The sequence below is a fragment of the Chiroxiphia lanceolata genome, chromosome 3 (assembly GCF_009829145.1).
Source record: "Chiroxiphia lanceolata isolate bChiLan1 chromosome 3, bChiLan1.pri, whole genome shotgun sequence".
Classification (NCBI taxonomy): Eukaryota; Metazoa; Chordata; class Aves; order Passeriformes; family Pipridae; genus Chiroxiphia; species Chiroxiphia lanceolata.
Window position 1 is genome coordinate 1,676,191 of NC_045639.1, and position 12,418 is coordinate 1,688,608.

At 41.6% G+C, this 12,418-nt stretch overlaps 1 protein-coding gene across 15 annotated transcripts in view; it reads right to left on the bottom strand.

The window, feature by feature from the left end:
* The window catches only part of CCDC88A (coiled-coil domain containing 88A), a 63,897-nt gene that overhangs the window by 30,836 nt on the left and 20,643 nt on the right, over nt 1-12,418 (bottom strand). For all 15 annotated transcript variants that reach the window (XR_004356344.1, XM_032684137.1, XM_032684138.1 and 12 more), the window contains exons 5-13: nt 11,522-11,580; nt 10,847-10,930; nt 10,118-10,258; nt 8,591-8,760; nt 5,462-5,543; nt 4,748-4,906; nt 2,735-2,881; nt 2,118-2,262; nt 1,327-1,511 (exon numbers count right to left, since the gene is read on the bottom strand). Coding sequence is in view for 14 of the 15 variants with exons in the window: in XM_032684137.1 (XP_032540028.1) it covers nt 1,327-1,511; nt 2,118-2,262; nt 2,735-2,881; nt 4,748-4,906; nt 5,462-5,543; nt 8,591-8,760; nt 10,118-10,258; nt 10,847-10,930; nt 11,522-11,580 (1,172 nt within the window). In the remaining variant the exon portion in view is untranslated. The remainder of the gene's footprint in view (nt 1-1,326; nt 1,512-2,117; nt 2,263-2,734; nt 2,882-4,747; nt 4,907-5,461; nt 5,544-8,590; nt 8,761-10,117; nt 10,259-10,846; nt 10,931-11,521; nt 11,581-12,418) is intronic.

Here is a 12,418-nt window from a genome sequence, read left to right on the forward strand (position 1 = left end):
CAGAATTTTCTCCCTGGCTCAGCAGACTGTATCTATAAAGTACTTTTGCATTAAAAAAAAAAAAAAAAAGGGTCAGGTTTTCTCAGGCTCTGGATATTTCCCTAAGCATCTTTTCTTTTTTTTCCTCTTAAAATTCCATTTTACTGAGATTTATACTGTTCCCCCAAGTCCCTTTTAACTTACAAAAGGTTGAATGCTGTTTGATCTTACTTAACTATTTCAAGAGATAATTATGATGATTCCTTGGGAATTCAATATTAGGTTGGTTTTGCCAAACGGTTCCAACTCGGTGTCACCAGACAGCAAAGCTGTTTAAAATTTAAAATACCCAAGTATGATTTTTTTTTTTTTTGGTCACACTTAAGTCATAATAAGTTAATTAGAAGCAACACACAAGTTGCACTTCTAAAAAATCACCTGCTGGAAGATCTATATTCAACTGTCCACATAACTCAGACCCCACACAGGGGGAATGTTTAGGAACAAATCACCTGAATTAGGCAGTAATTGCAGCTAAATACTGAGAAACAGAGTCACAAAAAGGTAGTAGGCTGGAATTTGTTCCTCCACGAAGCAACTTGTTGACCTGAATCCCATTTGTGTGCTTCTCATCCCTCTTCCTTCCTTTTGTACCCCTGGGACACTCCACAGAAACTCAGAGAATTATGGAATACAGGAGGGATTTCTTTCAATTCTCCCTTTTTTTTTCTAATTATCTCTTACCCACTCTAAGAATAGTCTTTCACTTGGAACAGCTGCTGAAGGAAAAGCTATTTCAGGAACTTTAGACATTTCACTCCACTGTAATTAGCCAGGTTTTTTTCCCCAAATTTTTATTTTCTATAAATATCCCTGACTGAATTAGTCTCTTTGATAGATATAATTTGAGCAGTAAAACACTGTAGATCAGCATGGATTAATCTGACAAATTCCTCTCTTCACCTGCTCCTCAATTCCTTGACCCACCTTCTTGCCTTCTCACCTAAAAATGAGGACGCGGGCCCAACTTTTCACATGCACTTTCTCCTGCTTAATAATTACAAAAATTAATGTTTCCAAGTACCTTAAAACACTCTCATTACTCATTATATCCCAAATATGTTCATATTTTTCCCTCAGTGGTGTAAGAATCAACTGGTCACATTCTTACAGGAACAAACAAGCAAAACCCAGAAGAGAAAAACCACTTTGAGGTGATTTTATCTTTTACCATAACACCACTTAGAACCTTGTCATAGTTCACCAAAAATAACAGCAACTGGTAAAATCATCCTTTAAAAAGAAAACAGCCCCCAACATTAGGCAGCTGACACAGAACTCCACTACCTTTTTGCTAAGTCTTTGGTTTTCCTTCTCCATTTTCAGGATCCTGGAACTGCTGCCCTCCACAGAACCCACGGCACTCTGCAGTTCTTCCACTGTCTTCAGCAAACTTTGGTTTTCCATCTCCAGCTTCAGCAACCTGCTGGATGTCAGCTCGTTCACCTCATGGCCCAGTGATTTCTGTGGCACTGTGGCAGAAAAACACCATTATTAGAAAAAAAAGAAAGGGAATTTTAACCTGGGGTTCTCAGGACTTGGCATTTTCAGACTTAGGGGATTTAGCAGCCTTTGAAGGCCCTCCAAGGCCTTCTTGGATTAATGACCCTGCAGATGCAGCAAAGAAAATGTTCTGCTCTCCCAGTGTTCCTAATCCCAGCAGAGATTTGTTTCCCACAGCTCAGGGTGTATCTCTAAATTTCCACAAGGGATCCAGTGTATGACCGAGTATGTTATATTGGGATAATCCACATTTTTGCCACAGCTATCCCTGCAAAAAACTTCTTAACTCTGAGAACAACAAAGCCAGAACAGTCCTGATCTGCTCTGAATGGCAAAATAAAGTCACCTGGAGGTATCTGTGGGGTTTACACCTCAGTTTAACTGAACAAGAGTGACAAGAGCAGACTTCTCATGCAGGCTGTGTCTCCAAGGATACCTGGGAACGAGCACCTCTCCAGAGGACAACAGACCCTGTACTTCAGAAACAAGAACCTTTCATTTCCTAACGCTGTGCAGCCTCTGAGATGGCAATTTTCCCATTTCACCCCTCTGCAGCATTAACTGGGCATTTTTACCTTCAGAGAGTTCAGTAGTCCTGTTGATCTGCTCCAGCTCCCAGCCAAGATGCAAAGATTCATCCATGCTTTGTTTCTGAGCCATTTCCAGGGTCATATTCTCCTCCATGAGCTCCTCAATCTTCTTTCTGTCCATGTCACGCTCCTGGAAAATCATTGCACGTGTTGGAAAAGTCTCAGTGTGTGCCAAGTGTTTTATTCTCTGGTACATCACAGAGAAGTGGAAAGTGCATTTTATGGTTTGCTAATGGGATCTCCTCCCTCCCAAGTGAGAGGGGGAAAAAAATGGCAAAAGTAGGGAGAATTTTGGAGGGAAGAGGAACAACCAGTAGAGAGGAACCTCTTCTCCTCATAACCTACAGCAATGGTCCTTCACCTTTTCCAAATTCACTTCTTTCCAAACATCAGGAAAGAGGGTATCCAGGATAAACACAGGATTTAAGTGACAAGAGATTGTCTTCACATCCAAAAAATTGATCTTATTGCTCTTACTAACGTGTCAGTAAACCAAGAGGCTCCTTCCTTCTCTCCCCCACTATTTTGGAGGTTCTTTTATTAAAAATGGGCACGAAATTCAGCGTGCACCAACTGTCTTGTCACCCTGCCCTGACACTCACCATCTCCATATCATGCAATTTAGCTTTTAATTGCAGATTCTCCTTCTCTAACTCGTGCAGTTTGTCTGAACGGGCTCGAGTCCCCTCCAACTGATCTTCCAACATTGTCTTGGTTTCCAGCAGCACTTGATTGTCTTCCTTCAACTCCTGCAAGAATTAAGCAACAACAACAACAAAAAATCTCAAATCAGAAGTATTTCCTTGTTCACACAAACTTCACCGCCAGTTTTAGAAGCCTAATGCCAAAAAGATTCATTTGGAAGCTGTAACAGACTTCTTAGAAAACAACACATTTATGACAACAAAACTTCACATAAATTAGATTAAATGCTCCCTAAACCCTTCATAACAATTAAAGTGTTGATAATTATAACCAAACATAAATATGTCAATTATTTGAGCTCTGATCTGGGAAGATGTATTGCAGGTACAGCCCATAATTAGGTTTATAGGCCACTGGGCCCAAAGTCAGGCCATGATGCTGAAAATGTACCCACATCCCTAAAATACAACCAGCCATTCCCAAAGGTCCTGAACACCTTTAATTTCTGCACACAGAGGATTTCTTTTAATGGCACCTGGCAACAATAACGTGTAGAAACACAGGATTGGCAATTCTAGTCATGATACAAAGACAAAACTTTTCAAACTTCAGCACAGTCAGCTGCAAGATCTGAAAAAAGATTAGTGAGTAAAACATAAATATTTATCCATCACCCTCCTCCCCACACAAATATTAACTCGTAATTATTATTATTATTATGAAGCAAACCCAACTGATTGACATCTGCCTCTATTGAAAAATCAGACAGTTTACAAGCTTGAAACACATCAACAAATTTTAGGGTTTTTACTAGTTTAAGCATTCTATGAAAATGAAATTCCCACTGGTTTCAAATCCTGTACACTAATCTCTTTTCCTCTCCCAATTTTCTTATCACATGACATTTGCCCAATGAACTTGGCATTTACAGACAGAATGGTGGGCTACTAAAATCCTGCATGTTGATTTGTTTCCTAAATTATTAATTCCTAGAACTGTCAGTCTCCCTTGCCTGGTGTCAGCACAGCTTTTTTCAGGGTGTTTTATGTATGGAACACCATTGTGCTGGACTCATTTATGTCAACAGCCACCATTTCCTCAACACTTTACTTAAAAAACTGTCTCCCCTTAGGAGACCCACAAGAGAAGAGTGAAATGATTATATTTACAGCATTGTTTAAATTAATCTCTCCTTGGCTTTCTCATTATATCCTACATAGAGGATTCCACATAATATTTCAACCATATATAACTGTGAACATACATAAATACGTTTATTTTCGTATAGTTTAGCTAGTTTGGATTTTTCATAGGTTTTTTTTTTTTCCCTTAGCTCTTTGCCAGAGTTTTTTTGTGTTAGGTGAAACCCAGCAAGAGTTCTGAGCTACTGGAATTCTGTTCTGAGGGGATGTTCCAGCCCCTCGCTCTGAGGAATACAACATTAATGTTAAAGGGACAAGGGGCACCCTGTTCCAGAGCTCTGCCTACCTATGTTCTGTACCAATGAAAAGAGAACAGACAGGACAACTCAGTAGTCATGAATTAGACAGAATGGACATCTGGGGAGATAAACAGCTGAATCAGGGGGGGTTTTCACATGCTCCCAGTACGTAGTCAGGAAAAGCTGAGGACAAAGAGGACCCTCTTGAGGCTGAAGGACTGGAAAGACCACCAGAGGACTCCCTAAAAGGACAGCTCCGTCTCAAACTCCACCTAGACTCTGCCTATTATGAATATGATAATTAGGCTGTGAAATTAAGTGAATATGCACGTAGAGATGTTGTAATCACTCATAAAAACTGTATCAATTACCTGGCTTTTCACTGAGAACTTGGGAGCTGGTTTGGGAGCTGGTTCCCCAGCGTTGCTCCAAATAAATACCTTTGCTGCTTAAAGACTCAAAACTGTCTCTGGGTAGCCTCATTTCTGCCCATTTTGGCACCGTGGGTCTGGGGGGACTTAGACAGTACCTCCACTCTGGCTTTGTAGAACTCGATGTCGTGGAGCCTCTCCTTGTAGCGGCCGACCTCGCTCTCCAGCTTGTCCACCCGGATCGCCTTCTCCCGCAGCGCGTCCAGCTCGTCCCGGTACACCCTGGCGGAGCGGGCATCCGACAGCAGGTTCATGTTCTGGGAGCAGGGAAACACAGGCATTGCAGGCAGGATGTGCTCCTCAGTTAAGTCCAGGGATTGCAGAGGAACATCAGCTCGTTTTGACAAGGGTAAATTAAAAACGGTGTGCTGGACGCTCGATCCAGATGATGCATTTCCAAGGAAACGCCTGTTTCAAGGGCTCCTGATAATTTTATACACTCACATCCTAGTCATAAACTAAACAGATGTTTTCCCTCACTGTCAACACACAGACCCAAAGTATAAAGGGAAACCAGACCACATTTGAGGGTGCTGATTTTGGGAATAGAAGCTCAGAGGATACGCTCTCGGACACAGTTTTTGTGGAAACAAAAAAAAAAAAAATGAGAGAAGAAACACTAACCTATATCAGAGTGTTTTTTTTCCAGCACAATATACCAAATAAAGGAATAAATTACACCATGTTACATCACGTTCAGAGTGCAAAATAAAAAAAAATATTATTAATGAAAATATACTTATTAATACCAAAAAAGGGAATTGTTCTGGTGGAGGCAACAATTTTTTGTCCTTTTTTTTTTCTAAACATACCTCTTGCTGAAGTCTCTTCAGTTCAGCTTCCATCTGTTCAAGTTCTTGTTTACAGTCAAGCAGCTGCTCAGTCTTTTCCTCCCTGAAAAGAGAGAACACAAACCAGTGAAATGCAACCACAAAACCTGCTCATAATCATCTCCTTTGAGAACCAAACGCTGAGATCCGTGACACTGCCACCCTCTAATCCATGATCTCAGGGACATACAGCCTTTAGGGTTTAGTCTTTAGCTAATCTTTTAAATTTGCTCAGACTTTTCCCAGTCCTTCAAGTTGTTCCCCAAGATTTCCTACCTGTGCAGGGCAGAAAACAGGGTGTAATAAGAGAATACACGTGAATATGTACCAGGAGATTCACACGCAAAAGGAAACTCAGAATTATTTCAGAATATACACTGGAAAGGCCTAAATATTTTCCAATGGCCGCGGATGCATCCTGCCACAGATCAGGTAAAACCAATTTTAAAAGCATTTCTATACTTCTGTTCTATAATTTTTCTTTTCCTTACAGAGGAGAAATAAGGTTTTCAGGTGCCTCTACTCAATTGAATAAGATTCTGCTTAAGAACCTTAATAATGTCATGAAAGACATAATGAATTTTAGTTTTATGGGAACAAGTGTCTTAGCCTACTCAAATTTGTGACAAATCCAATTTGTCAGAGAATATTACAATTCTGACAGGACTCCTCCTTAAATTCCAACTAACACTTAATTCCCAATCCTTCAAAAACGAGTTTGTTAAACAATCAGGAAGTGCAAGGGAAATAATTAAATGTCTCAAAGACACACAGTACCTGATGTTCAATATTCAACTGCACCTCAGAACAAACAGAATTTGCTGCTGAAAAGACCTGCCCCATCCAATATTGTATGATCTTAAAAGATATATTGCACATTGAAAGGTGTTACTGTGTTATTTCACATTTTGGAATGAGTGGATAAGGGGGAAATAAGAGAACTGAATGGACTGAAATGCATAATACAATCTGAAAGCAAAACCGTACTCATAAAAAAACCAGATCTGTTTTAAACTAAACCAGAGCAGTTGTTCTCAAAAATGAGCCAATTTCACCAGGAATGATGTTTTTGCAAGCAGACATTGTTTGGAAAAGGTCACTGAGAGCCTACAAACACAGGAGAGGGTAGCTCAGTGCAGCATCCCTGCCCACAGACACAACATAGCCTGGATTTCTGTGACTCTTCCACGACCATTCACGCTCCTGTTGTTGTTCCACACAGCAAACCAGGTGTGCAACTTCCAGCTCCAAGGTTCCTGTACTCCAAGCCTCCAATCCCTGCTTTGCATCCGAGTGAAAAATAACCTTTATGGACCTTTTTATATGAAATTACAGCAGCTCCAGTGCCTCTTAAAGCAGGTATGAAGGCCCAGTGCCAAAGCCAGATTAGGAATAAACGTTAAGCTGAATATTTTCAACTGTGGAATTCACGTAATTTCAAATTAAATCAAATAGATGCAGCATTTTAACAGTGAATGCTGCAGCCAGAAGGTAATGTAGCCAAGTCTGGTGTTTCACAGATACTGCTGCACGCAAAGGAAATTTATTTATGGACTGAAGAGTGTAAAATGTGAACTGTTCTGAGCCATCAGTGCTGCCCTAATTGCATCCTTCAGCTCCACGCTGGAGAGGATTGGACTAAATTATACAGAACATGCCAGTGTTCACTGTTTAGGCTATCTATTAACTGTCAATCAAACTAATAACAGCAATTTTTTCACTAATTTTCCTGGTGCAGCTGTTTATAGAATATCCTGGGCGGGCTCACTGCAGCAGCCACACAATGATACAGACATCAGGGAAAAAGAGCCCCCTCTTTTGTCCTCTGTTCCTCGGGAAGGCCACGGTGTGGTGGGGGAAGGGGATCCTGGGAGTCAATCAACGGGATACTTAATGCAGCCAGCTAGAAACGATCTGATCAACAAACTCTGACACCAGCAGGGCAGCAAACTGGCAACTGGGACTCGTGCACCTTCAGCTGGTAATTTAATTCACCTGTCTCCTCTCTCTGCTGAATTTGAAAAAATAATCTTTATTTAAAGCTGTTTCTACACTATAGCAAGTTACTGTACATGCTGAACCTCTTCAGGTTTAACATCTGTGTTCTTAATTCAGGACACACATTTCACTCTGCTAAAACAACAGATTCTCCACAGGTCCATTATGGTTCTTCTCTTTAAATTACCCTTCACTCTGCTCAGATTTGTTCCTAGACTTAAAGACAAAGCACCCACTGATACCTGCTGGATCAGGAGAAAACAAGTGTTGTGCAGACAAGAAACCTTTTACACAGAAAGAGATTAAGAGACGGGGACAGGAAATGATTCTAGTGGAGATTTTTGTGCTGTCTGCAACAAATTTAAACACTTCATGAAGCATCAATGAACCACAGGTGTGCTTCCAACACGAAGCAGGTCACTGAGAAGGAACCTGCTGCTGAGCAGGAACCACTCCTGAATTACCTCCTTTTAAAAAGGATATTTTTGCCACTGATCCCTGAGTGGTCAGCACACAGCTCTTGCTTCCAGTCCCCACCTGCCTGCCCCATGTAATTGTTGGTGAGTGTGCCACCCCAGAGCTGCCTCAACTGCAGAGATATTCTCTCAGGAACACAGCTGAACACACAAGTACTAAAACTGCAGTCAGACATTCATTAACGATAATGAACAACAGAGCAAGCACAAAGAGCGTGCCTCTGAAACAACAATATTTACAAAATATGTAAGAGCAAAAGGGCTGCATTAAATTAGCTGTGAGTACTTCCAAGAGATGAGTTGTGTGGAGCAAAGAGCCCGTCACTGTGCTGTAACACACTCCAGACACTGCTCAAACACAGCCAGTTCTTCAGGGTGCTCTGAGCACTGAAGACACAGAACTGGCACCGAGTTCAGTGTGTTCACGGCTAAAACATCCATATGATCCAGAATACAAACCCAGACAGGCACAGGTGAAAAGCTGTGTTTGTCACCTGGCTCCACGAACCCGTTCCAATTATAAAAACGCGCTTCCAAGAAAACCACGTCGACCAATGTTTGAAAGGACGAAGGATTTGCCTGAAGACCCCTCCCAGTGTGCCAAAATGAACCTTTTCAGCTGAACACAGGTACTCACAGCTCCTGCCTGAGCCTCCTGATCTTGGCTTTAGCATCTGCCAGCTCCACGGAGAGGTGCTGCCGGCTCTCCGTGCGCTTCATGCCGGGGGAGCCGCACGGGGACTGCGCCGCCGACGCGTGAGGTAGGAAACGGAGACAGTCCCGCTCCTCAGACAGCTCGATGATGGTCTGGTACGGCGGGAAAACAAGGAGAGGGAGGAAAAATACACAACTGCCCTCAGACAGACACCAACCTGCACCTTTAACAGACCAAAGGCTGGAGCGATGCAGGAACAGCAGGAAGGTTTCGACCCCTTGTCCTATTTAGAACAGCTGGGACCAGTTCATCACTGGATGGGTGTAACCCAAAACTGTGTATTCTGGAGCCTTCCATGCCATTGCCCAGAAACTGTTATCAATGAACCATTTACACCCTCTGCCCAGAGCAGCCCTGACTCCTCAGGCTGTAAACTGGGTGTTAAGAGGCCCCTGAGACAGGAGGATGCTCCTGTCCTCACACCCAGTGTGGAACTCCCCGCCCTGAGGGAGGTACTGGGCATTCCTGCCTGAGCTGGAGGATATATAATCTTGGAGTCTTGGGACTTTTTTCAACCACTCGTGGGATCCAGAGGAAGACTGCAGATCACCACTCTCAACCAGACTGCAGACCACCACTCTCAATCAGACTGCACCAACACTCTCACCAACAGGTTTTTTCCCCTCTCCTTTCCCTTTGGCCTCAGGGGGTCCAACGAACACCACTCTGTTCATGCCCCAGGGTGCTGGGTTATACAGTTGGGGTTTTGTGGGTTAAAACCAACTGTTTGTCTGTATAATCGTATTTATTGTATTATTTTATTAAATTGTTATTCTGACTTACAATCTCTCCTTTGAGTTGAGTTCATTTCCCCTGCTGGTTTACCTTTAAACCAGCACACCCCTAAGGAAGTTCAAAGCCCTGCTTGCAGCCCTACACCCACAAAGCAAAGAGCCACAGGTGTTTAACAGGAGCGTTGGGCTCCTTTATTTTTAACTGGAAATTTAGACTTTTAAAGTGCACAACATTCTCAGTGCTCAGAATGGATTGGGTAGTGAAAGGCAAGAATTCCTGGGACGTGAGGATAAATGGGTGTCTCCAAAGATGCTCTCTGGTGGCAGCAGCATCCCTGCCAGCTGAGGGAAGCCACAGACCCACAGGAATATCCCTATTTCCTCAGATAAATAAGGGTGTTATCCAAACACAAAGATCTCCTGTATTTTAAAGCTGTTTTTCCTTTGCTTTGCAAAAAAGCATCACCACACATCCTCTACCCTCTGTTTGACTCCTATCCAGGTTGTGAGCAGGAAAAGCAGTTGCTGCCCATCCAAGGAATATTTGGAATAACTGCAACATTGACACAGCCACACTCCACTGAGGGGCAAACCTGGGACCACCGAGATAGTTCAGAACTTGTAATGGTTATTAAACACATTTCTGTTTCTTCACTCCCATACAGCCTCACGATAATCCTGGCCTTGTATTTCCCTTCCCAACCCCAATCTGTACCTCTGAGTGCTCATCTCTCTCATCTATAAGTCTTTTCAAATGCAGTGCCATGTTTTTCAAGAGAGGTTCGACATACTCCTGTGTCAGCACAATGACATCCATCCACTGCAGATCAAACACGTTCTCCTGGTTGTGAGTGACCTACACGGGACAGAATGAGAGAGAAAAAACATCCTCTGGGACTTGTCAGAGCAGAAGTGGAGCACAAAGAAAATAAAGCTGCAACCCTGGGTTAAATCCTCTAGGCAAGGTGGGAAAATATTAATATATTCATTTAATAGATTAAATTGTGTGAAATGGAAAGAGTTTCTTGTCTACCTGAGAGCAGCCCCTTGTACCTCTGGCAAAACAAAAAGCCAGACATATTAGACCATGACCATGACATATTAGACATCACAAACGTGGGACTGGGATTATATTCTATAAATAAATCTGCACATGAAAACGTCACCAAACTTCATTTGCTGTAACTCTTAAGAATGCCTTGAAGCAACAGACCTGCTTCCTGGTACTGCTTTAACAGTGTAACCCAAAAATGCTCCGTCACGAAATCTTTTTGTGAATCAAGCAAAAAAACAAAGACCCTTTTCTGCTTACTAAAACCTCTGGATACGCAAATCACAGGTTTGACTGACCTGCTTTTGAACAAATGCAATCCATCTTCCTACAGCACAGCATTACACCTCAAAAAAAAAATAAATTAAAAGCACAAAAAAACCCCTAATATACCTCTTGAATGTGGGCTGCAACAGCTGCTCTGGTGTCAAAATCCAGGCCTTGGATTCTTTCGATAAATTCTTCTTTTTTCTGACACTAAAAATAAAGACACCTATTTTATATGCGTATCAGCACAAGTATTTTCATTCCTCTTTTCTATTTCTAAGATTTGAAACTTATAAAGTTGCCATTGCAATGTTCACATGACTAAATTATTACTCAGTCGTTCTGCTGAGCAATAAAACCCTGGGTTTATATCATGCTACAGTAATTATAACTCTTCAACACTAATGACAAAGCAAAAACAGGTTGAAATGGGGCAAGGAAGAGTTTTCCTAAAATAGCTCCTTGTTCAAATTTTATGATAGTGTATTTATTAAATACATGAAACAGATGCAGTAAGATGTATCAGCAAGATAATTCTTCAGTAGTTTACTATTTTCTTCCTTTCTTTACAGCATCAAGTAAATGAACACTATTGAAATGAATAAACTATCAGAAATTCCATGTTTTGTGCAGCAAGAGGTGCAGGGTTGTAGTCATTTTAACTGTCAGAATATTCAGATTTTAGTAGCACTGGAGGAAGGGAGTCAAAGTTTTACACCACCTCAGGTATTAAAATAGTAAGAAAAGAGATCAGGAACAGTTAAAACAATTCCATACAGACATAAACATAATTAAACCCACCTGAACTGCACAACCAAGTAAAAGCAGGAGGAGCTTTTTTACTTCTTCAGTACCTGGCTCTAAGGAGAAGACAAGAAGAAAAAACGGTAGGTGTAAAATGGTAATTTGGGCTTCTTCCCCTACCCCTCAGAAAACATCAGGTTTTCTCACTATTTCCACTAATTTATGTTAACCTTGCTTAGAAAACAAACAGAGGAGGAAAGCCCCACCTTTCCACCTTTCAGCTTAGTGCTTTTTGCCATTTCACTGCCAATTTTCAGAGTTCAAAACCCAACACCCAGAATATAATAATTTGAAACGGACAAAAAAACCCATAAATTCAGCCCTTGGAAAAGCAAAACTTCAGAGGGACGTTTTTAGGAGCACACTGGAGACCTACAATCAAATTTTCAGTGGTCACCTCAGGTACCTCCAGAGAAGTTCCACCAGTGCTTAAATTCCCTGCCACCCCCAAGCTGGCAGAGTTAGGTGACAAGTTCACTTAAATTCTTTCCCCAAAGCTGCATTAGATATTCATCTGCACATCAAAAAAAATCAAAATGTATTTCCAAATCTGGCCTTAAGCATCTTAATCTCCTAAAGAAGCTTAAGTGAAAGAACTCTGTTTACAGCTTAGTAAAAAACGTTTCTTACTTTTCACATCCAAAATGTCCCCGTCTTGCTACTAAATATAGAAATAACAGTCTATATCTAGAATATAAATGCCATGAAGCAAAGCCTTCGAGGAGGGCAAAATAGCTCAGGCATTGACTCAGCCCACTTCTTTCAGAGGGAGCTAAATTATGGGGATAATCCCAATGAACACGGAATGTTAGATTTTTTTTCATGGGAGGTTTAGCCAAGTTACGAAGAACACGAACTCAAATGGGAGATTTTTAATCATTTATACACTTCCTG